A 25708-nucleotide genomic window follows, 5' to 3' on the forward strand; every position below is an offset into this window, starting at 1 on the left:
GAAAGTAGGGGAAACCACTAGACCATTCAGGTATGACCTAGATAAAATCCCTTACAATTATACAGTGGAAATGACAAATAGATTCAGGGGATTAGATATGATAGGCAGAGTGCCTGAAGAACTATGGATGGAGGTTCATGACATTGTACAGGAGGCAGGGATCCAGACCATCCCCAAGGAAAAGAAATGAGGTCTTACAAATAGCTGTGAAAAAAGGAGAAGCGAAAAGCAAAGGAGAAAAGGAAAGGTATACCCATCTGATCCCAGAGTTCCAAAGAATAGGAAGGAGAGATAGGAAAGCCTTCCTCAGTGATCCATGCAAAGAAATAGAGGAAAATAACAGAATGGGCAAGTCTAGAGATGTCTTCAAGAAAATTAGAGATATCAAGGGAACATTGCATGCAAAGATGGGCACAATAAAGGAGAGAAATGGTATGGATCTAACAGAAGCAGAAGATATTAAGAAGAGGTGGCAAGAATACACAGAAGAACTATACAAAAAATATCTTCATAACCCAGATAATCACTCACCTAGAGCCAGACATCCTGGAATGTGAAGTCAAGTGGGCCTTAGGAAGCATCACTATGAACAAAGCTAGTGGAGGTGATGGAATTCCCATTGAGCTATTTCAAATCCTAAAAGATGATGCTGTGAAAGTGCTGCACTCAGTATGCCAGCAAATTTGGAAAACTCAGCAGTGGCCACAGGACTGGAAAAGGTCAGTTTTTATTCCAATCTCAAAGAAAGGCAATGTCAAAGAATGTTCAAACTACCGCACAATTGCACAAATCTCACATGCTAGTAAAGTAATGCTCAAAATTCTCCAAGCCAGGCTTCAGCAATACGTGAACTGTGAACTTCCAGATGTTCAAGCTGGATTTAGAAAAGGCAGAGGAACCAGAGATCAAATTGCCAACATCCGCTGGATCATTGAGAAAGCAAAAGAGTTCCAGAAAAACATCTATTTCTGCTTTATTGACTATGCCAAAGCCTTTGACTGTGTGGATCACAACACAGTCAAATTCCTTAAGAAATGGGAATATTTCTTGTGTGGAAAATTCCTCAAGAAATGGTAATACCAGACCACCTGACCTGCCTCTTGAGCAATCTGTATGTAGGTAAAAAAGAAACAGTTAGAGCTGGACATGGAACAACAGACTGGTTGCAAATCAGGAAAGAAGTACATCAAGGTTGTATATTGTCACCCTGCTTATTTAACATATGCAGAGTACATCATGCGAACTGATGACAAGCTGGAATCAAGATTACCAGGAGAAATATCAATAACCTCAGATATGCAGATGACTGCTGAGTTTTCCAAATTTGCTGGCATATTGAGTGAAACACTTTCACAGCATCATCTTTCAGGATTTGAAATAACTCAACTGGAATTCCATCACCTCCACTAGCTTTGTTCATAGTGATGCTTTCTAAGGCCAACTTGACTTCACATTCCAAGATGTCTGGCTCTATGGCAGAAAGTGAAGAGGAACTAAAGAGCCTCTTGATGAAAGTTAAAGAGGAGAGTGAAAAAGTTGGCTTAAAGCTCAACATTCAGAAAACTAAGATCAAGGCATCAGGTCCCATCACTTCATGGCAAATAGATGGGGAAACAGTGTCAGACCTTATTCTTTTGGGCTCCAAAATCATTGCAGATGCTGACTGCAGCCATGAAATTAAAAGACGCTTACTCCTTGGAAGAAAAGTTATGACCAACCTAGATAGCATATTAAAAAGCAGAGACATTACTTTGCCAACAAAGGTCCGTCTAGTCAACGCTATGGTTTTTCCAGTGGTCATGTATGGATGTATGGTCATGCAGAGAAGGCAATGGCAAGCCACTCCAGTACTCTTGCCTAGAAAATCCCATGGACAGAGGAGCCTGGTGGGCTACAGTCCATGGGGTCGCTACTAGTCGGACAAGACTGAGCAACTTCACTTTCACTTTTCACTTTCACACGTTGGAGAAGGAAATGGCAACCCACTCCAGTCTTCTTGCCTGGAGAATCCCAGGGATGGCAGAGCCTAGTGGGCTGCCGTCCATGGGGTCGCACAGAGTCGGACACGACTGAAGTGACTTAGCAGCAGTAGCAGCATGTATGGATGTGAGAGTTGGACTGTGAAGAAAGCTGATCGCCGAAGAATTGATGCTTTTGAACTGTGGTGTTGGAGAAGACTCTTGAGAGTCCCTTGGACTGCAAGGAGATCCAACCAGTCCATTCTAAAGGAGATCAGTCCTGGGTGTTCATTGGAAGGACTGATGATAAAGCTGAAACTCCAATACTTTGGCCACCTCATGCAAAGACTGACTCACTGGAAAAGACTCTGATGCTGGGAGGGATTGGGGGCAGGAGGAGAAGGGGACGACAGAGAATGAGATGGCTGGATGGCATCACCAACTTGACGGACATGAGTTTGAGTGAACCCTGGGAGTTGTTGATGGACAGGGAGGCCTGGCACGCTGTGGTTCATGGGGTCGCAAAGAGTCGGACACGACTGAGTGACTGAAGTGAAATAAAGCAGATGACATCACCCTTATGGCAGAAAGCGAAGAACTAAAAAGCCTCTTGATGAAAGTGAAAGAGGAGAATAAAAAAGGTGGCTTAAAACTCAACATTCAAAAAACTAAGATCATGGCATCTGGTCCCATCACTTCATGGCAGATAGATGGGGAAACAACAGAAACAGTGAGAAACTTTATTTTCTTGGCCTCTAAAACCACTGTAGATGGTGACTGAAGCCAAGAAATTAAAAAACTCTTGCTCCTTGGAAAAAAAGCTATGACCAATCTAGACAGCATATTAAAAAGCAGAGACATTACTTTGCTGAAAAGGTCTGTCTAGTCAGAGCTATGGTTTTTCCAGCAGTCAAGTCTGGATGTGAGAGCTGGACCATAAAGAAAGCTGAATGCTGAAGAATTAATGCTTTTGAACTGTAGTGTTGGAAAAGACTCTTGAAGAGTCCCTTGGACTATAAGGAGATCAAATCAGCCAGTCGTAAAGGAAATTAGTCCTGAATATTCATTGGAAGGACTGATGCTGAAGCTGATACTCCAGTACTTTGGCCACCTGATGCAAAGAGCTCACTCACTGGAAAAGACCCTGATGCTGGCAAAGACTGAAGGTGAGAGGAGAATGGCTGGATGGCATCTTAAGTGTTACACTCAATGTCATGCTGTTAAAGTGCTCTGAAGACAGAGGATGAGATGGGTGGATGGCATCACCGATCAGATGAACTTGAGTTTCAGCAAGCTCCAGGAGTTGTTGCTAGACAGGGAAGCCTGGTGTGTTGCAGGCCATGCTGTCACAAAGAGTTGAACACGACGGAGCAACTGAACTGAACTGAGGCCCCACATCACGCTTCTCAGCTGGGGATCAGGCAGACAGACAGGTAATCCCCAGGGACTCTGACTTTGAAAGCCAGTGAGATTTGATTATAGAAATTCCACAGCACTGGAGGAAACAAGAGACTCTACTCTTGGAGGGCACAAACAAAACTGTGTGTCCACCAGGACCCAGGGGAAGGAGCAGGAACCCCACAGGAAACTGAGTCAGACTTGCCTTGAGTGTTTCAGGATATCCTACAGAAGGCAAGGGTTGGCAGTGGCCTGCCATGGGGAAAGGGGTACTGGTAGCAGTCCTGGTAGATGCACCTTGGTGTAAGTTCTCTTAGAGGCTGCGATTAGCCCTAGCATAGAACCTACAGACTCTAGGACTGGGTGAGACTCAGGGAAATAACTAATAAGGAGGGGGCGCAGCCCCACCCATCAGCAGACAGTTGGATTAAAATTTTCCTGAGTATGGCCCTGCCCATCAGAGCAAGACCCAGTTTTCCCCACAGCCAGTCCTTTCCATCAAGAAGCCTGCACAAACCTCTTATCCTCATTCACCACAGGGCAGACAGAAGAAACAAGAACTAGAATCCTGCAACCCCCAAGAAGAAAACCACAGTCACAGAAAGCTAACCAAATGAAAAGAAACAGGATTATATCCCAGATGAAGGAACAAGATAAATCCCCCAAAAACAACTAAATGAACTGGAGACAGGCAACCTTCCAGAAAAAGGATTCAGAATAACAGTAGCGAAGACGATCTAGGATCTTGGAAAAAGAATGAAAAAGATGCAATATATGTTTACCAAAGACCTAGAAGAATTAAAGAACAGAAATGAACAATACACTCAGTTCAGTTCAGTCACTCAGTTGTGTCCAACTCTTTGCAACCCCATGGACTGCAGCACACCAGGCTTCCCTGTCCATCACCAACTCCTGGAGCTTGCTCAAACTCCAGTCTACTGAGTTGGTAATGCCATCCAACCATCTCCTCAACAGAAGGAATCAATAGCAGAATAACCGAGGCAGAAGAATGGATAAGTGATCTGGAAGATAGAATGGTAGAAATCATGCTGCAAAACAGAATATAGAAAAAAGAATGAAAAGAAGTGAAGACAGACTAAGAGGCCTCTGGGACAACATTAACCACACCAATATTCTCATAACAGGGGTCCCAGAAGGGGAGAGAGAGAAAGAGAGAAAGGACCCAAGAAAATATCTGGAAAGATGACAGCTGAAAACTTTCCCAACATGAGAAAGGAAACATTCAACCATGTCCAGGAGGTGCAGAGTACCAGGCAGGATATGTCAAGGAGAAACACACTGAGACACACAGTAATCAAACTGACAAAATTAAAGACAAAGACAAAATATGAAAAGCAACAAGGGAAAAAAGATAAATAGCATGAAAGGGAAACCCCATAAGGCTATCAGTTGATTTCTCAACAGAAACTCTACGAGCCAGAAGGGAATGGCATGATACAGTCCAAGTGATAAAAGGGAAGAAGCTACAACCAAGAATGGTAATAGGATCATACATATCATTAATTACCTAAAATTTAAATGCACCAAGCAAAAGACATAAGACTGGCTGGGGTGGATACAAAAACAAGGCTCATATACATGTTATCTACCAGAGACCCACCTCAGATCTAGGGACACTTACAGACTGAAAGTAAGAGGATAGGAGAAGGTATTTCACACAAAAGGAATTCATAAGAAAGATGGAGCAGCAATACTCATATCAGACAAAATAAACTTTAAAACAAAGACTGTTGTAAGAGACAGAGAAGGACACTACATAACAATCGAGGATTCAATCCAAGAAGAAGATATATTTATAAATATATATACACCCAACACAGGAACACCTCAATGTGCAAGGCAAATATTAACAAACATAAAGGGAAAAATAGACATAACACAGTAATAGTGGGGAACTTAATGCTCTACTTTCATCAATGGAGAGACCATCTGGACAGAAAATCAGTAAGCAAATAGAGCCCTTAAATGACACTTTAGACAAGTTGGACTTAATTGATATTTATAGAATATTCCATCTAAAAGCAACAGACTGCGCACTCTTATCAAGCATACACAGAACATTCTCCAGGACTGACCACATGCTGGGCCATAAGGTGACCCTTGATAAATTTTGGAAAATCGAAATCATATCAAGCATCTTTTATGATCACAACACTATGAGATCAGAAATAAACTATAAGAAAAAAAAACTCTAAGAAACACAAACACGTGGCAGTTAAGTGATATGCTATTAGATCACTAAAGAAATTAAAGAGGAAATTATAATACCTAGAAATAAATGAAAACGAAAGCACAACAGTCCAAAACCTGTGAGATGCAGCAAAAGCAGTTCTAAGACGGAAGTTTATAGCAACACAGTCTTTACCTTAAGAAACAAGAAGAGTCTCAAATAAACAACTTAACCTTACATCGAAAACAACTAGAAAAAGAAAAAGAAAACCTAAAGAGAAAAACAAAACCTAAGCCTTAGAAGAGGAAGGAAATCATAAAGATCCAAGCAAAAATAAATGAAATAGAAACAAAACAATTGCAAAGATCAATGAAACTAAAAGCTGGGTCTTTGAAAATATAAAAATTGAAAAACCTTTCAGTTCAGTTCAGTTCAGTTCAGTTCAGTCGCTCAGTCGTGTCCGACTCTTTGCGACCCCATGAATCACAGCACGCCAGGCCTCCCTGTCCATCAACAACTCCCGGAGTTCACTCAAACTCATCTCCATCGAGTCGGTGATGCCATCCAGCCATCTCATTCTCTGTCGTCCCCTTCTCCTCCTGCCCCCAATCCCTCCCAGCATCAGAGTCTTTTCCAGTGAGTCAACTCGTCACATGAGGTGGCCAAAGTATTGGAGTTTCAGCTTTAGCATCAGTCCTTCCAATGAACACCCAGGATTCATCTCCTTTAGAATGGACTGGTTGGATCTCCTTGCAGTCCAAGGGACTCTCAAGAGTCTTCTCCAACACCACAGTTCAAAAGCATCAATTCTTCGGTGATCGCTTTCTTCACAGTCCAACTCTCACATCCATACATGACCACGGGAAAAACCATAGCCTTGACTAGACGGACCTTTGTTGGCAAAGTAAGGTCTCTGCTTTTTAATATGCTATCTAGGTTGGTCATAACTTTTCTTCCAAGGAGTGTCTTTTAATTTCCTGGCTGCAATCAGCATCTGTAGTGATTTTGGAGCCCCCCAAAATAAAGTCTGACACTTTAAACCTTTAGCCAGACTCATCAAGAAAAAGAGAGAGGACTCAAATCAATAAAATCAAACCTGAAAAAGGAAAAGTTACAACTGACTCCACAGAAATGTCAAGGGTCATAAGAGACTACTATGAAGAACTGCATGCCAATAAAATGCACAACCTGGTAGAAGTGGACAAATTCTTAGAAAGGTACAGTCTCCCTAGACTGAACCAGGAAGAAATAGAAAATATGAGCAAGCCAATCACAAACACTGAAATTGAAACCATGATTAAAAACCTCCCAACAAACAAAACTCCAGGACCTGACAGCTTCACAAGCAAATTTATCATTTAGAGAAGAGTAAACACCTATCCTTCTGAAACTTGTTTCAAAAAACTGGAGAGGAAGGAAAACTTCCAAATTCATTTTATGAGGTCACCATCACCCTGATACCAAAGCCAGACAAAGTCACCACAAGAAAATTATAGAATTACAGGCCAATAACACTCATGATTTCCTAGTGCTTTCCTAGTGGCTCAGTGGTAAAGAATCTGCCTGCAAATGCAGGAAACTCAAGTTTGATTTCTGGGTCAGGACGATCCCCTGGAGGAAGAAATAGCCACTCACTACAGTACTTATGCCTGGAAAATCCTATGGACAGAGATGCCTGGCAGGCTACAGTTCATGGGGATGCAAAAGAGTCAGACACGACTTAGTGACTGAACAACAACAAAACTACTGATGAACACAGATGCAAAAATTCCCAATAGAATACTACCAATCTGTATCCAACAGTACATTAAAAAGATCAGACATGACAATTAAGTGGGATTCATACCAGGGATGCCTTGCATCCAATCAATCCATGTGACATACCATATCAGCAAACTGAAGAATGAAAACCATACGATTATCTCAACAGAGTAAAAAGCTTTTGACACAGTTCATCACCCATGTATGAGGAAAACTCTCCAGACAGTCAGCAGAGAGGGTACACAGTACACAGTAGTGTAATTGCCCAATGGTGTCCAACTCTTTGCAACCCTATGTACTGTAGCCTGCCAGGCTCCTTAACATAATAAAGGTCATATATGACAAGGTCTCTCACACATTGGAGAAGGAAATGGCAACCCACTCCAGTGTTCTTGCCTGGAGAATCCCAGGGACGGGGGAGCCTGGTGGGCTTCAGTCTATGGGGTCACACAGAGTCGGACACGACTGAAGTGACTTAGCAGCAGCAGCAGCATGACAAATGTACAGCTAACATCATACTCAATGGTGAAAAGCTGAAAACATTCACTCTAAGATCAGAAACAAGACAATGATGCCCACTCTTGCCACTTTTATTCAACACAGTTTTGGAAGTCTCAGCTATAGCAATCAGTGAGAAAAAGAAGCAAAAGGACTCCAAATTGGAAACGAAGAAGTTAAACTGTCACTGTCTGCAGATGACCTGATACCAATATAGCAATTCCATTTACCATAACCTCAAAGAAAAAAAAAAACAAAACCTAGGAATAAACCTACCCAAGAAAACAAAAGACATGTACTCTAAAAACTATAAGATGCTGATGAAAGAAATTAAAGAAGACATAAACAAATGGAAAACTATACCATGCTTGCAGATTGGAAGAATGACTTTACTAGGCAAAGCAATCTACAGATTCAATGCAATCCCTATCAATGATATTTTTCACAGAACTAGAACCAAAAATCTCAAAATGTGTATGAAGAGACAAAAGACCCTGAATAGTCAAATCAATCCTGAAAAAGAAAAATGGACCTGGAGGAATCAGACGCCTTGACTTTAGAATAGCAGAGCAATTCAGTATTCTTGCCTAGAGAACCCCAGGAAAAGTATGAAAAGGTAAAAAGATTTGACACTGGAAGATAAACCACGGAGGTTGATGGGTGTCCAATACACTACTGGGGAAGAACAGAGAAATAGCTCCAGATAGAATGAAGGGCTGAGCCAAAGCAGAAATGACACCCAGTTGAGGATGTGTATGATGGTGAAAGTAAAGTCCAATGCTGTAAAGAACAATATTGGATAGGAACCTGGAACGTTAGGTCAATGAATCCAGGTAAACTGGACGTGGTCAAACAAGAGTAACTACTGACATTTTAGGATTCAGTGTACTAAAATGGATGGGAATGGACAAATTTAACTCAGATGACCATTATATCTACTACTGTGGGCAAGAATCCCTTAGAAGAAATGGAGTAGCCCTCATAGTAAACAAAAAAATTCAAAATGAAGTACTGGGTACAACCTTAAAAACAACAGAATGATCTTGGGTCATTTCAAAGGCAAACCATTCAACATCACAGTAATCCAAGTAACACAGTACCCCAATAACTAATGCTGAAGAAGATGAAGTCAAACAATTCTATGAAGACATACAAGAACTTCTAGATCCAACACCAAAAAAAGAGGATTGGAACGCAGAAGTAGGAAGTCAAGAGATACCTGGAATAACAGGCAATTTTGGCCTTGGAAGCAAGGCAAAAACTAACAGAATGTTGCCAAGAGAACACACTGATCATAGCAAACACCCTCTTCCAACAATACAAGAGATGATTCTACACATGGACATCACCAGATGGTCAATACAGAAATCAGACTGATTATATTCTTTGCTGCCAAAGATGGAAAAGCTCTAAACAGGCAGCAAAAGCAAGACGAGGAGCTGACTACTGCTTAGATCATGAGCTCCTTTTTGCAAAAGCAGGCTTAAATTGAAGAAAGTAAGAAAATTAGTCTGTTCAGGTATGACCTAAATGAAATTTCTTCTGATTATATGATGGAACTGAAAAATAGATTCAAGGGATTAGATCTGATAGAAGGGTGTCTGAAGAACTATAGATGGAGGTTCATAAGATGGAACAAAAGGTTCATAACGTGGTACCAAAACCATCCAAAAGAAAAAGAAGTGCAAGAGCGTAAAATGGTTATCTGACAAGGCCGTACAAATATCTGAGAAAAGAAGACAAGCAGAAGGCAAAGGAGAAAGGGAAAGAAACATCCAACTGAATACAGACTTCCAAAGACTAGAAAGGAGGATAACAGAGTGTTCTTAAATGAACAATGCGAAGAAATAGAGGAAAACAATACAAAGGGAAATCTTGTATTTCCCCTAACTAGAGATCTTTTCAAGAAAATTAGAGATACCACGGGAACATTTCATGCAAAGATGGGCACAATAGAGGACAGAAACAGCAAGGAACTAACAGAAGCAGAAGAGATTAAAAAGAGGTGGCAAAAATACAGACAAACTGTGCAAAAAAAGTCTTAAGGACATAGATAACCATGATGGTATGGTCACTTACCTAGAGCCAGACATCCTGAAGTGTGAAGTCAAATAGGCCTTAAAGAAGCATTAACCATGAACAAAGCTAGTTGAGGTGACAGAATTCCAGCTGAGCTATTTCAAATCCTAAAAGATGATGTTGTTAAAGCACTCTACCCAATATGCCAGCAAATTTTGAAAACTCAGCAGTGGCTACAAAATTGGAAAAGGTCAGGTTTCATTCAAATCCCAAAGAAAGGCAATGCCAAAGAATGTTCAAACTACCCACAACTTCGCTCACTTCACATAAGAGCAATATAATGCTCAAAATCCTTTAAGGAAGGCTTCAACAGTACATTAACTGAGAACTTCCTGATGTACAAACTGGATATAAAAAAGGCAGAGAAACCAGAGAGCAAACTGCAAATATCAACTGGATCACAGAAAAAGCAAGAGAATTCCAGAAAAACATCTACTTCTGCTTCACTGACTAAGCTAAAGCCTATGACTGTATGGATCACAAGAAACTGTGGAAAATTCTTCAAGAGATGGGAATACCAGAACACCTTAACTACCTCCTGAGAAACCTATAAGGCAGGTCAAGAAGCAACAGTTAGAACTGGACATGGGACAAAAGACTCGTTCAAAATTGGGAAAGGAGTATGACAAGCCTGTATATTGTCACTCTGTTTATTAATCTTATATGCAGAGTTCAGTTCAGTTGCTCAGTCATGTCTGACTGTGACCCACTGGACCGCACCACTCCAGGCGTCCCTGTCCATCACCAACTCCTAGAGTTTATCCAAACTCATGTCCGTTGAGTCGGTGATGCCACCCAACCATCTCATCCTCTGTTGTCCCCTTCTCCTCCTGCCTTCAATCTTTCCCAGCATCAGGGTCTTTTCAAACGAGTCATCTGTTCGCATCAGGTGGCCAAAGTATGGAGTTTCAGCTTCACCATCAGTCCTTCCAATGAACATTCAGGACTGATCTCCTTTAGGATGGACTGGTTGGATCTCCTTGCAGTCCAAGGGACTCTCAAGGGTCTTCTCCAACATCACAGTTCAACATCAATTCTTCGGCACTCAGCTTTCTTTTCAGTCCAACTCTCACATCTATACATGACCACGGGATAAACCATAGCCTTGACTAGATGGACCTTTGCTGGCAAAGTAATGTCTCTGCTTTTTAATATGCTGTCTAGGTTAGTCATAACTTTCCTTCCAAGGAGTAAGCATCTTTTAATTTCATGGCTGTAATCACTATCTGCAGTGATTTTGGAGCCCCCCAAAATATAGTCAGCTACTGTTCCCACTGTTTCCCCATCTACCTGCCATGAAATGATAGGACCGGATGCCATGACCTTAGTTTTCTGAATGTTGAGTTTTAAGCCAACTTTTTCACTCTCCTCTTTCCCTTTCATAGGCTCTTTAGTTCTTCTTCACTTTCTGCCATAAGGGTGGTGTCATCTGCATATCTGAGGTTATTGATATTTCTCCCAGCAATCTTGATTCCAGCTTGTGCTTCTTCCAGCCCAATGTTTCCCATGATGTACTCTGCATATAAGTTAAATAAGCAGAGTGCCAATATACAGCCTTGACGTACTCCTTTTCCTATTTGGAACCAGTCTGCTGGTCCATGTCTAGTTCTAACTGTTGCTTCCTAACCTGCATACAGGTTTCTCAAGAGGCAGGTCAGGTGGTCTGGTATTCCCATCTCTTGAAGAATTTTTCACAGTGTGTTGTGATCCACATAGTCAAAGGCTTTGGCATAGTCAATAAAGCAGAAATAGATGTTTTGCTGGAACTGTCTTGCTTTCTCAATGATCCAGCAGATGTTGGCAATTTGATCTCTGGTTCTTCTGCCTTTTCTAAATCCAGCTTGAACATCTGGAAGTTCACAGTTCATGTATTGCTGAAGCCTGGCTTGGAGAATTTTGAGCATTACTTTACTAGCGTGTGAAATGAGTGCAATTGTGTGGTAGTTTGAGCATTCTTTGGCATTGCCTTCCTTTGGGATTGGAATGAAGACTGACCTTTTCCAGTCCTGTGGCCACTGCTGAGTTTTCCAAATTTGCTAGCATACTGAGTGCAGAACTTTAACAGAATCATCCTTCAGAATCTGAAATAGCTCAACTGGAATCCCAACACCTCCACTAGCTTTGTTCGGAGTGATGCTTTCTCAGGCCCATTTGACTTCACATCCCAAGATGTCTGGCTCTAGGTGAGTGATCACACCATCAAGATTATCTGGATGATGAAGATCTTTTTTGTATAGTTCCTCTGTGTATTCTTGCCACCTCTTCTTAATATCTTCTGCTTCTGTTAGGTCCATACCATTTCTCTCCTTTATTGTGCCCATCTTTGCATGAAATGTTGCCTTGGTATCTCTAATTGTCTTGAAGACATCTCTAGACTTGCCCATTCTCATTTTCCTCTATTTCTTTGCATGGATCACTGAGGAAGGCTTTCCTATCTCTCCTTCCTATTCTTTGGAACTCTTCATTCAGATGGGTATACCTTTCCTTTTCTCCTTCGCTTTCACTTCTATTCACAGCTATTTGTAAGGCCTCCTCAGACAACCCTTTTGCCTTTTTGCATTTCTTTTCCTTGGGGATGGTCTGGATCCCTGCCTCCTGTACAATGTCATGAACCTCCGTCCATAGTTCTTCAGGCACTCTGCCTATCATATCTAATCCCCTGAATCTATTTGTCACTTCCACTGTATAATTGTAAGGGATTTGATCTAGGTCATACCTGAATGGTCCACTGGTTTTCCCTACTTTCTTCAATTTAGGTCTGAATTTGGCAATAAGGAGTTTATGATCTGAGCCACAGTCAGCTCCCGGTCTTGTTTTTGCTGACCATATAGAGCTTCTCCATCTTTGGCTGCAAAGAATATAATCTATCTGATTTTGGTGTTGGCCTACTGATGATGTCCATGTATAGTCTTCTCTTGTGTTGTTGGAAGAGGGTGTTTGCTATGACAAGTGCATTCTCTTGGCAAAACTGTATTAGCCTTTGCCCTGCTTCATTCTCTACTCCAAGGACTCATTTGCCTGTTACTCTAGGTGTTTCTTGATTTCCTACTTTTTCATTCCTGTCCCCTATAATGAAGAAGACATGTTTTTAGGGTGTTAATTCTAGAAGGTCTTGCAGGTCTTCATAGAACCATTCAACTTCAGCTTCTTCAGCACTACTGGTCGGGGCACAGACTTTGATTACCGTGATACTGAATGGTTTGCCTTTGAAGCAAACAGAGATCATTCCGTTGTTGTTGAGACTGCATCCAAGTACTGCATTTCGGACTCTTCTGTTGACTGTGATGGCTACTCCATTTCTTCTAAAGGATTCTTGCTCACAGTAGTAGATATAATATGCATAGTACATTATGCAAAATGCCAGGCTGGATGAATCACAAGATGGAATCAAGATCACAGGGAGAAATACCAACAACCTTAGATATGCAGATGATACCACCCTAATGGCAAAAAGTGAAGAGGAACTAGAGAGACTTTTGATGACGGTGAGAATAGAGTGAAAAAAGCTGGCTTAAAACCCAGCATACAGAAAACTAAGATCATAGTATCCAGTCCTATCTCTTTATGGCAAACAGATGGAGTAAAAATGGAAAGTGTGACAGACTTTTTCTTCTTAGGCTCCAAAATCACTGTGAATGGTGACTGCAGCCATGAAATTAAAAGACACTTGCTCCTTGGAAGAAAAGCTAAGACAAACCCAGACAGCATATTAAAAAACAGTGACATCACTCTGCTGACAGAGGTCCATCTAGTTAAAGCTATGGTTTTTTCCAGTCGTCATGTAGGGATTTGAGAGTTGGGCCATAAAGAAGTCTGAGCGCCAAAGTATTGATTCTTTCTAATTGTGGTGTTGGGGAAGACTGTCGAGAGTCCCTTGGACAGTGAAGAGATTGAACCAGTCAATCCTAAAGGAAATCAACCCTAACTATTCATTGGAAGGACTGATGCTGAAGCTGAAGCTCCAATACTTTGGGCACCTGATGTGAAGCATCAACTCACTGGAAAAGACTGATGCTGAGAAAGATTGGAAGGGTGGGCCGGAGGGGAGAAGGGGATGATAGAGGATGAGATGGTTGGATGGCATCACCAACTCAATGGACATGAGTTTGAGCAAACTCTGGGAGATAACTGAAGGACAGGAAAACCTGGTGTGCTGCAGTCCCTGGGGTTGCAAAGAGTTGGACATGACTGAGCAACTAAACAATGCAGTTACAGTTATCAAAGCAGTATGGTACTGGCATAAATACAGAGATACAGATCAATGGAACAGGACAGAAAACCCAGAAATAAGCCCAAACACTTATGGCCAGCTAATCCATGACAAAGTAGGCAAGTTTACACAAGGGTGGAAAGACAGGCTCTTCAACAAATGGTGCTGGGAAAACTGGACAGGGACATGTAAAAAAATTAAATTAGCTCATTCCTTAATTCCACATGCAAAATTAAGCTCAAAATGGATTAAAGACCTTAATGTGAGACAAGACTATATAAAACTCTTAAGAGGAAAACATAGGCAGAACATGCTCTAACATAAATTACAGCAGCATCTTTTTTGATCCATCTGCCAGAATAATGAAATAAAAACAAAAATAAACAAATGGGACCTAACTAAACGCAAAAACTTTTGCACAACAAAGGAAACAAACAAAAAATGAAAGACAACCCACAGAATGGGAGAAAATATTTGCAAATGATGTGACTGATAAGGGATTAGTCTCCAAAATTTACATTTTATGACACTTAACAGCATCAAAACAAATAACCCACTCAAAAAATGGGCAGAATACCTGAACATACATTTCTCCAATGAGGACATACAGATACCCTCTGAACAGATGTTCAGCATTTCTAAGTACTAGAGAAATGCAAATAAAACGACAGTGAGGTATCCTCTCACACCAGTCAGAATAGTTTCTTTCAAAAAGCCCACAGACAACAACTGCTGTAAAGAGTATGGTGAAAAGGGAACCCTGTTATACTCTTGGCTGCAATGTAAATTGGTCTAGCCAGTATGTAGAACAGTATGGAGGTTCCTGAAAACACTGAACAGAGCTACCATATGACCCTGCAATCCCACTCCTGGGCATACAGCTGGAGAAAAACACGATCCGAAAGGAGACACGCACCCCTGTCCTTCACTCACTGCAGCACTGTTTGCAATAGCCAAGATATGAAAGCAACCTAAATGTCAATCAACAGAGGAACAGATAAACAAGATGTGGTACATATATACAATGGTGTATTACTCAGCCATTAAAAAGAGTGAAATAATGCCATTTGTGGCAACATGGATGGACCTAAAAAATGTCATACTGAGTGAAGTCTGTCAGACAGAGAAGGAGAAATATTGTATGACATCCCTTACATGTGGAATCTAAAAAGAAATGATACAAATGAACTTACAAAACTGAAAGAGACTCACAGAGTTAGAAAACGAACTTATGGTTGCCAGGGGAAAGGGATAGTTAGGGACTCTGGGAAGGCCGCGTACAGACTGCTATTTAAAATGGATAACCAGCAGGAACTATTGTATAGCACGTGGAACGCTGCTCAATGTTGTGTGCGCCAGCCAGGAAGGGAGGAGGTCTTAGGGGAGAATGGATACATGTACATGTATGGCTGAGTCCCTTCGCTGTTCACCTGAAACTACCACAACATTGTTCATTGGCTATACACCAACACAAAATAAAAAATTTAAAGTTTAAAAAGAAAACTCGTGATTGGGAAGATGTGAAGAGGTCAAAATACCAACAGCAACAGGAGTCTGGAAGAAGTTGATTCCAACTCTCACGGATGACTTTGAGGGGTTCAAGAACTCAGCAGAGAAGGAACTGCAGATGTGGTGGAAAGAGCAAGAGGAAGGTGTGACTGAACTGCTGCAATCTCAAGAGAAACCTTTAATGGATGATGAGAAAGGAAAGAGGTTTCTTGAGAAGGAATCTACCCTAGTGCAGATGCTGTGATGACTGCTGAAATGACAAGTAAGGATTTGAAATATTACATAAACTTAGTTGATAAAACAGCAGCAGGGTTTGAGAGGATCGATTCCAATTTTGAAAGAAGTTCTACTACTCTGGGTAAAACGCTATCACACAGCACTGCAGACTACAAAGAAATCATTCATGAAAGGAAGAGTCAGTCAATGCAGCAAACTTGTTTGCTGTCTCATTTTAAGAAACTGCCACAGTCGTCCCAACATGCAACAACCCCCACTCAGATCAGTCAACAGCCGTCAACATGGAGGCAAGACACCACCACTCCAGCTGAAAGAGCATGACGTACTGAAGGCTAAGGGAACAGCTAGCATTGTACAGCAATAAGATGGCTTTCAATTAAGACATAGTTTAAGACATAATGTTCTTGCCCACTTAAAAGGCTACAGTAGAGTGTAAACATGACTTTTATATGCACAGAAACCAAAAAATTCATGTGACTTGCAGTGGTCTGGAACTGAAACTGTAGAATCTACTGGGTGTGCCTATACGTAAGAGGCTCACTGTACTAAATCTCAATTAATCAAAGAGAAGTCTCTCTCCCAGGTTTGGTCAATGGCTTATAAAGAGATTTAGTGTATGACCAAACCAACCTGAAAGAACCCGCTCTCATGTCATCTCAGAAGTTGAGCCTGGTTAGTACCTGAATGGGAGATTTATACAAAGATGCACATTTATAAATAGTAAGGAAGAACTGAAGAGGCAGTTGTGTAGAAAACACAGTAATTCTCTAGCTACAAGGTCCAAGTTCAAAAGCTAACTCTATTATTTTATTTTTATACTTTGCAAAAAAAATAAACTTCTCAGCATAATTCCTTATATTTAAAGACAGAAAATTATAATAATCAGTAAGCATGGGCTCCCCTGGTGATTCAGGTGGTAAAAAATTCGCCTGCATTGCAGGAGACCCAGGTTCAATCCATGAGTCAGGAAAATCCCCTGGACAAGGGAAATAGCTACCCACTCCAGTATTCTTACCTGGAGAATTCCACAGACAGAGGAGCCTGGCTGGTTACAGTCCATTGGGTCACAAAAAATCAGACACGACTGAGCGACTATTTTTCTTTTTTTTAAAAAAAAGACAGTACAGGGCATACTGTAGGTATTGAATAAAAAAGCTCTTTCAATCTGTAGCTAAAGATTTACAAACTGTGGTCCACCACAAAGAGCTAACACCTATCACAGAGAAATACAAGGAGAAAAATATTCTAGCACTGTAACTATAATGCAAGGTGACAAAATTTCAATTTTGTTTCTATCTCCTATTCAAGAAGGTTCAAGAGTCCTTTTAAAGCAAAACATATTCTAAGGTGTGTGAAGGGAGTGAGAGAGGTTGCCTCAAATATTTTTCTTATTGCCATACCTTGAAAGCCCCAAATAAATGTTCCTTGGTTAAGATGCCCTGGTAGGTGACCAAAAAAGTTGGACCAGTTATCGAAGTCAACAAAGACTATGTGAGTCATAGTTCGCAGGTAATCCAAGTCTGGTAGCTCAACAACCTCTTCATCTGAGAAAAAAGAAACATCAACAGGAATTTGAGAAGAATTAGCTAAAAACTTTTCAACTTGTCAACTTAACATTAATCTTGCATGTGTTTTTACTTCTATCTAAGCCATGTTGTGAAATCCAAATGACACAGTATACTTACATCAGATAAAAAAATTTTGAATAGTTCAGAAATGATTGTCCTTTCTACAAATATGTGCCACTGATGCTGGCTTTGTTTAAAAGTCATTTCTAAAAGGAATTTTTTTTTTTAAATTAGTGTACTGAAAGATCTAGAAGACCAAGCTTTAAGGCTAAGTAACTAAAACTCGCACCACTCATCAGAATAAACTTTAGAGGTTACTTGCTAAGAACTTTCTTGCTACCAGGAGTCTGTTCTCTTCCTAACGTGGACTGATGCATCAGCACGCCTCTGGCTCTATGCCATGCCCTGGAGTGCAGACAGCCCACACGCTGCTCCTGGGTGCCTCCCACCAAAGACACTTCTTCTCCGCTCCCCCAGGCCTCTCGGCCCTGACCCTCTCCAACTCCTGTTCTCCCTCTTCCCTTCTGTCACACCTCTCCACTTTAACAGGGCTTTACAGTTTCCAGTGGTAGCAATGAAAACCCTGAATGTTCAAACTCTTTTTAAAACAGACAGCTTCTACTCCACCTAATAAAGACTGCCTCAGAAAGAGCCTGCCATTCTTTCTCAATTCTAAACCACGTATTTTCTTATCTCTCTTCTTAAAATGCTCAGTAATTTAGATATGACAATGACCTCCTGTCAAACACAGACCAACACAAATTCCCCAAAAGGAAAAGAACAGAACATAAAACAGTATGACCACGGTTTCACTGTTAGAAGACTTGAATGGGGCTGGAGTACATCATCTAATCAACATAAAACACATGCCTAATGATGATGCCAAGAGCCACCTGTGATACAGAGCAAGTCTAAAAATGCAGTAGTTCATAACAATACTTTATTAGCCGAAACTTTTACATATCCTCATTTTTTCCACTCTACACTGCATAATTTACAGTCAATTTTTATTTAAAAGAATATATAATTAAAGTTACACTCAAAAGGAAACAATCATACTTCTAACCAAATAAAAACACTGCACTCTTGTAGAGTTCTTCAATCTTATCATAGAAGTCTAGAGTAGTCCACACCTCAGTATCCTGCCTGGTTTCTTGTTTCCACTTAACAACTCAATTTCTAATTGCTATTTTAACTCTAAGTGAAAGCTTTGCTTCCAAAAAGGAATAAGGAAAATAAATTCTCAAGTGACCTTTAAGATTTCTCAGAGAATAAGGCCAAAATAGAAACAAAAAGAAATCACTGACTTATCTTTTTACTGAAGTTTAGTCCAAATGATAGCAACGTGCAGTGTAACTTTCAAATCTGACTTTCAGAAAGACCATCCATTTTATCTTTCAAAATTCCCAAGTCTTTTGGAGAATAAAACGTTATCTAAAATACCTATTAGTGTAACAGGTATTCTTTGTCCCCTCAGGTTAAGAGGGTAGTTGCACGAAGCAGAGGGAACACGGATCTCTGTACCCGCTGCAGAAACGATTACCCCATCTCACCCCAGCCCGGGCGGGCCGCCCCCTGGAGCTGCCTATCAAGCACCAGCACGTGGGACGCCCGCGCCAGGGCGGGTTACCTGCCGGACCTGCGCTCTGGCCGCTCAGCTCCATCTCAGCGGTTCTCTCCGGTTCTGCAGTCTGCAGCCCGCCTGCGGTCTGTCTGGGCTTCCTCTCTGCCCGGGCGGGTGGTGGACTCTTGGGCTCGGCCGAAAGACAGGCACCCACGGGCCCCCGCAGCGAGCAGTGCTTCCTGTGGAAGTGCTGCTGTGCGCTCTCGGGGTCCTGGAAGGCCTTGGTGCACGTGCCACACTTGATGAGGCCCCGCTGCGGGGCCTCCAGATCTGAGTGTGCCTGGCGCACGTGTGTGTGCAGGTCACCGAGGCTCTGAGTTGTGGCTGAGCAAACGCCACAGCGGAACCACAGCCGGCCCTGGCCCAGCAGGGTCTGCAGACAGCGGGCGTGGTCCTCCCGCCTGTTGACTTTGCAGAGGTAGCTCTCGCGGCAGCCGCAGGTCAGCAGATTACCCGTCTCTATTACTGGAAAATCACTCTCCCTTTTAATGGAAGGTTCCGTTTTTTCTGACACAAATACATAGTCTGTGCTGTGGTGCTCCTTATAATGAGTCAAAAACGCATCTTCCATGTCAAAACTCAGATCGCAAAGACCGCAGAAGTATTTCATCTTTACCTCACTGTTGTGCTCATCTTGGCAATGTCGTTGTAGTGTTTCCATCTTGTGAAAAGTCTTTTTGCAAAGGGTGCAGCTGTACCTGTGAAACTGGTGACTTGTTAAAGACATGCAGTGTTGCTTTACGCATTCTTGGGAGTCAAACATATCTTCACAAATTCGGCATTGCCATTTACCCCTGGGAGGACTGTTTGCTGGGGAGTGATCAACAATAGTAATAGCTGAAGAAGGATTCTCAGCAGCCAGATCACTCACCAGCACTGTAGAGGATGACGGCAAAGTGTCACCTTCCACCTCATCCGTCTCATAAAAATACCTGTGTCCACTGTGAAACTCAGTCACATGGGCCATAATAGCCTCCTTCCTCCTCAACTCCTTTTTGCATGTCCGACACCAGAAAAGAAAGTTATTTAAATGTGCCCCGCCATGAATGCGGCTCATGTGTAAACGGATGACTCCCAAATCTTCACACACCTTTCCACAGACCACACACTTGTAACACATTGTGTTTGCTGAGAAAACATGCTTTTCTACTGCATCTTCACTCAGGAAGCGTTGATGGCATTCACAAAACCAGGTTTTAACAAGTGACCTTTCCTTCTGAAAACAAACCACACCCCCAAGGCTTTTAACTCCAAAATTCATCTTCTTTTTTGGAACAGTGCTGCAATCCTGTGAGCTAGATTCTTGAGAGGACATATTTCTTTTCAGTGATGAAAATTTTGACTCATCTTGCAACAGGTGCAAGTCAGAAGGAGGTTTGTTCCCTTCACTGCTGTGGCAATAAAGTAAGATTGATTCTTCCATTGAGTTAATGACTCGGACTTTGTGTCCTGAATTCTGCTTGTGATTCCGGGTACTGGTTTCGTCCACAAAGACATGGTTGCAATGTGGACAGTAACCTCTCAGTAGGAATTTCTCTGCCACCTGAGCAACGCTCTTCTCAGCTAGAGCTACAGGACCAGCATTTCGACAACGAACTCTAAATTGGATAAAAAGATAAACTTGTAAGTATTTCTAAATGCAGTATCTCTGCTTTTTTATTGTAGTAATTATTAACTAAACATGTGTACATAAGCACTAAAGATTGTTTTTCAACAAAGAGGCAGATGATATAATAATATCCTATCTACCTGAACATTACCTACATTTTAACCGATTTTAATCTATATACCAAAGGATAAAACTAGAATAAAAAAATTTTTTTTAAATCCAGACAAATTTTAGAAAAGTAGAATCACTGTAAAATGCACTGATAGGAATGTTATGAGACAAGTTAACAGTACAGAGGAACACGACAGTGACATTCTCAACAACCTGGTACCTGTTCTTTAAGAATGGACTGATTTGAGATCAGGAATATGCCATGCTCATGGTTGCTTTTACACTAAAAAGTGTCCAACATCACTGTTCATCAGGGAAATCCAGATTAAAACCACAATGAGACTCTCCAAAGAACAACTAAAATGAAACAAAACTGGCAACAGCAAACCTTGGCAAGGATGTGAAGAAACTGCAACTCTCACACCTGGCTGGTAGGAACATGCACCAGTACACACTGGGAAAATGTTGAGTAGAGACTTATAAAATTAAATATACATCTACTCTTTGATCTCGCAACTCCAATCCTAGATATTTATCCAAGAGAAATGAAAACATATGTCTATAAAATGATTTGTATAAAATGTACATGATAGCTTTATTCACAACAGCTAAAAACTGAAAAAAATCCAAAGGTCCACCAACATGAGAATGAATAAGCTAATTGTGCTATATTCATACAAGAGAATACTACTCACCAATAAAAAAGAACAATGAACTAAACAATATGGATGAATTGTACAGATACTATGACAAACACAAAAGAGTGCACACTATACATGATTCCATTTACATAAAGATCTACAGGAGATAAATCAGTGTAAGGTAGAAAATATATCGGAACAGACTGCCTGGGGATGAGAGGGTGGGCGATGACCAGGAAGGGAAGGATGGGTTGACAGCTGTATCCAGTCTACAAATCACAAAGGTTAAGGGGGCAGAGGGCTAGGAATGAAAAACACATGAAAAAAATCATAAAGGTTAAGATTTGTATACTTCAATAAATTGAAGTAATACATCAGAAACAAAGAACTATAAACAATCATTAAGTGTGGTAAGGCACATAAAGATGTCTAAGAATGGCGGCGTTGAGCATTATCAAACTTGGGAGATGGATAAATAGGGTTCACTATACTAGTGCATACAGTGAAATTTTCCATGAAAAAATTAAGAATAAAAACCCTGGCAGAATGAGATCTGAACTCATGAACTCAAGAAATACAAGTCAGAACTAGGACTGTTAACATCAGTAATTACACTGAGTTTATACAGAGTAATTATACTCAGCTGCCTGTTTTTTTGCGAATATATTTTACTTGAAAGTTTGTGAAAACAATTGTTCTAAGGAAACAAATGCAACTGTATCACTTAGTAGATACAAACTTTTAATGCATTTTAAAAACATAAGGAGGGGGGAGACCTAAGAGAGCATCAGATGCAAAGTACAGTCTTTGAATTATGAATCCAACAAACCAAATGTAAAAAATTTCATGAAATGACCAGGGAAAATTTGATAACTGATCAGATGTTTGATGATATTAAAAAACTATAGTCTTTTAGGTATCATGGTAATACAGTTATTTTTCTTAAAAAAAAAAAAGCGTGCTTATCATTCATATATATATCCTGGAGTATTTACAGATAAAATGACAAGATTTGCTTCAAAAGTAAGAATTTGCAGGGATGAAAGTGTCATATAGTGACAACTACTGAAGCCTGATGCCAGGCGCATTAGGGCTTATTATACTCTCATTACTTTTGCATATTGCTTGATAATTTTCATTGTAAAGACAAAAATATCACACTCGATTATTTGATCAATTTGGCCTTTGATTGACATGCAATTTTTCACATGTTTGTCATACTTTCCATGCTAGCTGACTCAAAGCCAACATTCTATCTTAACCCTCTCCTCCCACAGGCACAACCCTCAACAACCCACACAAAACTTAGAACTGTCAGCTTGTTTTACGTCTACAGCAGTATCAATGAATCCACTTTTCTCACACCTCTCCTCTTATTACAGTAAATTTGGGTAATGTCCAGGCAAATATCCATTCTCATTTTAGAATGAGAAACACAGAATAGAAAACTATTTGTTGAATCCCCCTGCTGGTGAAGAGCCTTTTGGGGAGGACCAGTACAAACCTGAAATGGGCAGTGAGCTCCATGTGGGAACACAGGGTCTGGTGGCAGGCCACACACTTAACTTGAAATGGAACATCTTTGCACAGAGAGATCAAAAGTTTCTTTGCAAAAGATGGAAATGATATTGGCTGTGCCACTGCCTTGTCATCTGAAAGATAAAATGCACTATAACTTGCAAAGATTTGAGTGGAGTGACCCGGCCTTCCTCCCCTCTGCCTTTCTCAACATCCGGTTAGTAAGTGAAAGAAGATAATTATTTATGTGATAAAAATCTAAGAAAAGTGATTTTCTAGCTTCAATTAAATGCAATGGATGCTGAACTCATGCTCAAACTAAAATCTGAGTTTAAATGCAGGGAAACATCCAACTTCCCAACAGATATACAAAAACATTATTGTGCAGAAATGTTTTCTTCCCAAGTTTGTCTTCATTCCTCAAAGTAAACCTTACTCTTAGGTACAGATAAACATTAAGAATCTTTTTTTTGAAAAATAAAACTGAGATAAACAATCTTTCACTTTCATGGTTCTCAAAATTAATGTGAAAATAAATTATCTCAAGAATTATCTGAGATGTACAGTAAATCAGCAGAGGTTAAAGGAGTTTAATAATTTTCATCAGAAGAGAGTATGAACATACCACCCAGTTTAAAACTCTGATGGAAATGATTCTTCCCAGACATATGCTTCAAACACTCATCCTTGCTGCTAAAAAGGAGGAAGCAATTTGGACACGCAAAACACTGAATAATCTGAGGAAGAAGGTTGTTTTTATGTCCATCATCTGCAGCTTCCTAAAATATAAGGCAAAGCTATATTATAGACAACTAAAATCAATATTCAGTTTCTTAAGTCAACTTTCAAAATAACCTACTTATTATACATTTTGACTATTTTGTATCAGTTTTTAACATGAAAACTTTTCTTCCCTGAGTGTGAACTGTGGAATTGTTTTATCATAAATAAGGTCCTATATATGAATTTTATTTTTTCCTTAAAAACAAATTGTTACCATCTTTCTGTGACAATAAAGATAAAAGTATGTTTGCTTTCTAGACATTTTATTTTTATAAATATATATGCAATATTATATAAATGCATAAATGTTTTCATATCACATGTTTTATGTTTTGCTTTGCCCACTCAGCAATATAATCTATGTTTACAAATATGCATTCTTCCATAAATTTCTCCATGTTTGTCATTTATAAAAAATATACAAAAATAAATATATAAGGGGAACTGCCATTGTTTTATCAAATATTGTCATCTTACAGATTCTTCTGCATCTCAGTTTTCTTATTCCATAATACCTAACAGAAATCTCTAAAAATCAGCTGGTGTCACTCTAATTTATTCTTTGTAATGGTTACAAGCTACTTCATGGTGTGGATCTACAAAGATTTAGTCAACTATTCATTTTCAGGCTTTTTTTTTTGCCACTACAATGATTTTGTAAATATATTTATAAAAATATATTGTTGACTACATATCCTTATTATATACTGCTTTCCCCTCATTATCAGGAGTGGCCCTATTGGGTTAAAAGTTTTTGGTAATTAAAAGATACTGTGTAATTGCTGCTCAAAAAGATTCTACCAATTCAGGTTCCCTAGCACCGAATGAGTCTGGCACAGGCTATTTGGACCTTATTTTCATGTCTGCAGTCTTACAGACACATGCTATGTTAATTTGCCTTTCCTGTCTACTTGTGCGATGAGCTTTCATTCATATAATTCCGTGCATTGCTTACTTCATTCCAGTCTCAGGTTTTGTTTATTTTTTCCCCCTCTGGTCAACCTGTATCCATTCTTTGTTATCAAAACTAACTCTGTCTCATCCTTCATCTTTAAAATATTTTTCATCAAACACCTATCTATTAACTTTGTATATGGTCACCTTAAAATTCTGATAGTCAAATGGGCATGCCTTTTGTAGTGTCAAGGTTTCCAAACCTGGTTAAGAGCTTCCTCTATTTGTTTATTTTTGTTTTTATTTCCATTATTCTAGGAGGTGGGTCATAGAGGATCTTGCTGTAATTTATGTCAAACAGTATTCTGCCTATGTTTTCCTCTGAAAGTTTTATATATTCTGGCCTTACATTTAGACCTTTAAACCATTTTGAGTTTATTTTTGTATATGGTGTGAGAAAGTGTTCTAGTTTCACTCTTTTACAGGTGCCTCATCAGTTCTCCCACCACCACTTGTCCTTTCTCCATTGTATATTTTTGCCTCCTTTGTCAAAGATAAGGTGCCTATAGGTGCGTGGAAGTTTTCTATCTTGTTCCATTGGTCTGTATTTGTTTTTGTGCCAGTACCATACTGTCTTGATGAATGTAGCTTTGTAGTACAGTTTGAAGGCAGAAAAGATTGGTTCCTCCAACTCCATTCTTCTTTCTCCATTCTTCTAGACTGCTTTGGCTATTTATCAAAACCTTACAAATAATAAATGCCAGAGAGGGTGTGGAGAAAAGGGAACCCTCTTACACTGTTGGTGGGAATGCAAACTGATAAAGCCACTATAGAGAACAGAATGGAGATTTCTTAAAAAAAAAAAAAAAAACTAGGAATAAACCTGCCATCATTTCAGTTTAGTCGCTCAGTCGTGTCTCACTCTTTGCAACCCCATAAAAGGCAGCATGCCAGGCTTCCCTGTCCATCACCAACTCCCAGAGCTTACTCAAACTCATGTCCATTGAGTTGGTGATGCCATCCAACTATCTCATCCTCTGTCATCCCCTTCTCTTCCTGCCTTCAATCTTTCCAGCATCAGGATCTTTTCCAATGAGTCAGTTCTTTGCATCAGGTGGC

The 25708-nt window shown here is 40.2% G+C and overlaps 1 protein-coding gene across 8 annotated transcripts in view; it reads right to left on the minus strand.

Moving 5' to 3' along the window:
* ZNF451 (zinc finger protein 451) overlaps positions 1-25708 on the minus strand; it is a 94003-nt gene that overhangs the window by 22238 nt on the left and 46057 nt on the right. For 6 of the 8 annotated variants that reach the window (XR_008683229.2, XM_055405877.2, XM_055405876.2 and 3 more), the window contains 4 exons: positions 23538-23691; positions 22899-23046; positions 19040-20631; positions 17242-17385 (listed from right to left, as the gene is read on the minus strand). Coding sequence is in view for 7 of the 8 variants with exons in the window: in XM_055405877.2 (XP_055261852.2) it covers positions 17242-17385; positions 19040-20631; positions 22899-23046; positions 23538-23691 (2038 nt within the window). In the remaining variant the exon portion in view is untranslated. The remainder of the gene's footprint in view (positions 1-17241; positions 17386-19039; positions 20632-22898; positions 23047-23537; positions 23692-25708) is intronic. The other 2 variants (XM_055405875.2, XM_088831337.1) reach the window with 2 other exon arrangements.

The sequence above is a fragment of the Moschus berezovskii genome, chromosome 23 (assembly GCF_049115385.1).
Source record: "Moschus berezovskii isolate FMDL1 chromosome 23, NW_MosBer_1.0, whole genome shotgun sequence".
Lineage (NCBI taxonomy): Eukaryota > Metazoa > Chordata > Mammalia > Artiodactyla > Moschidae > Moschus > Moschus berezovskii.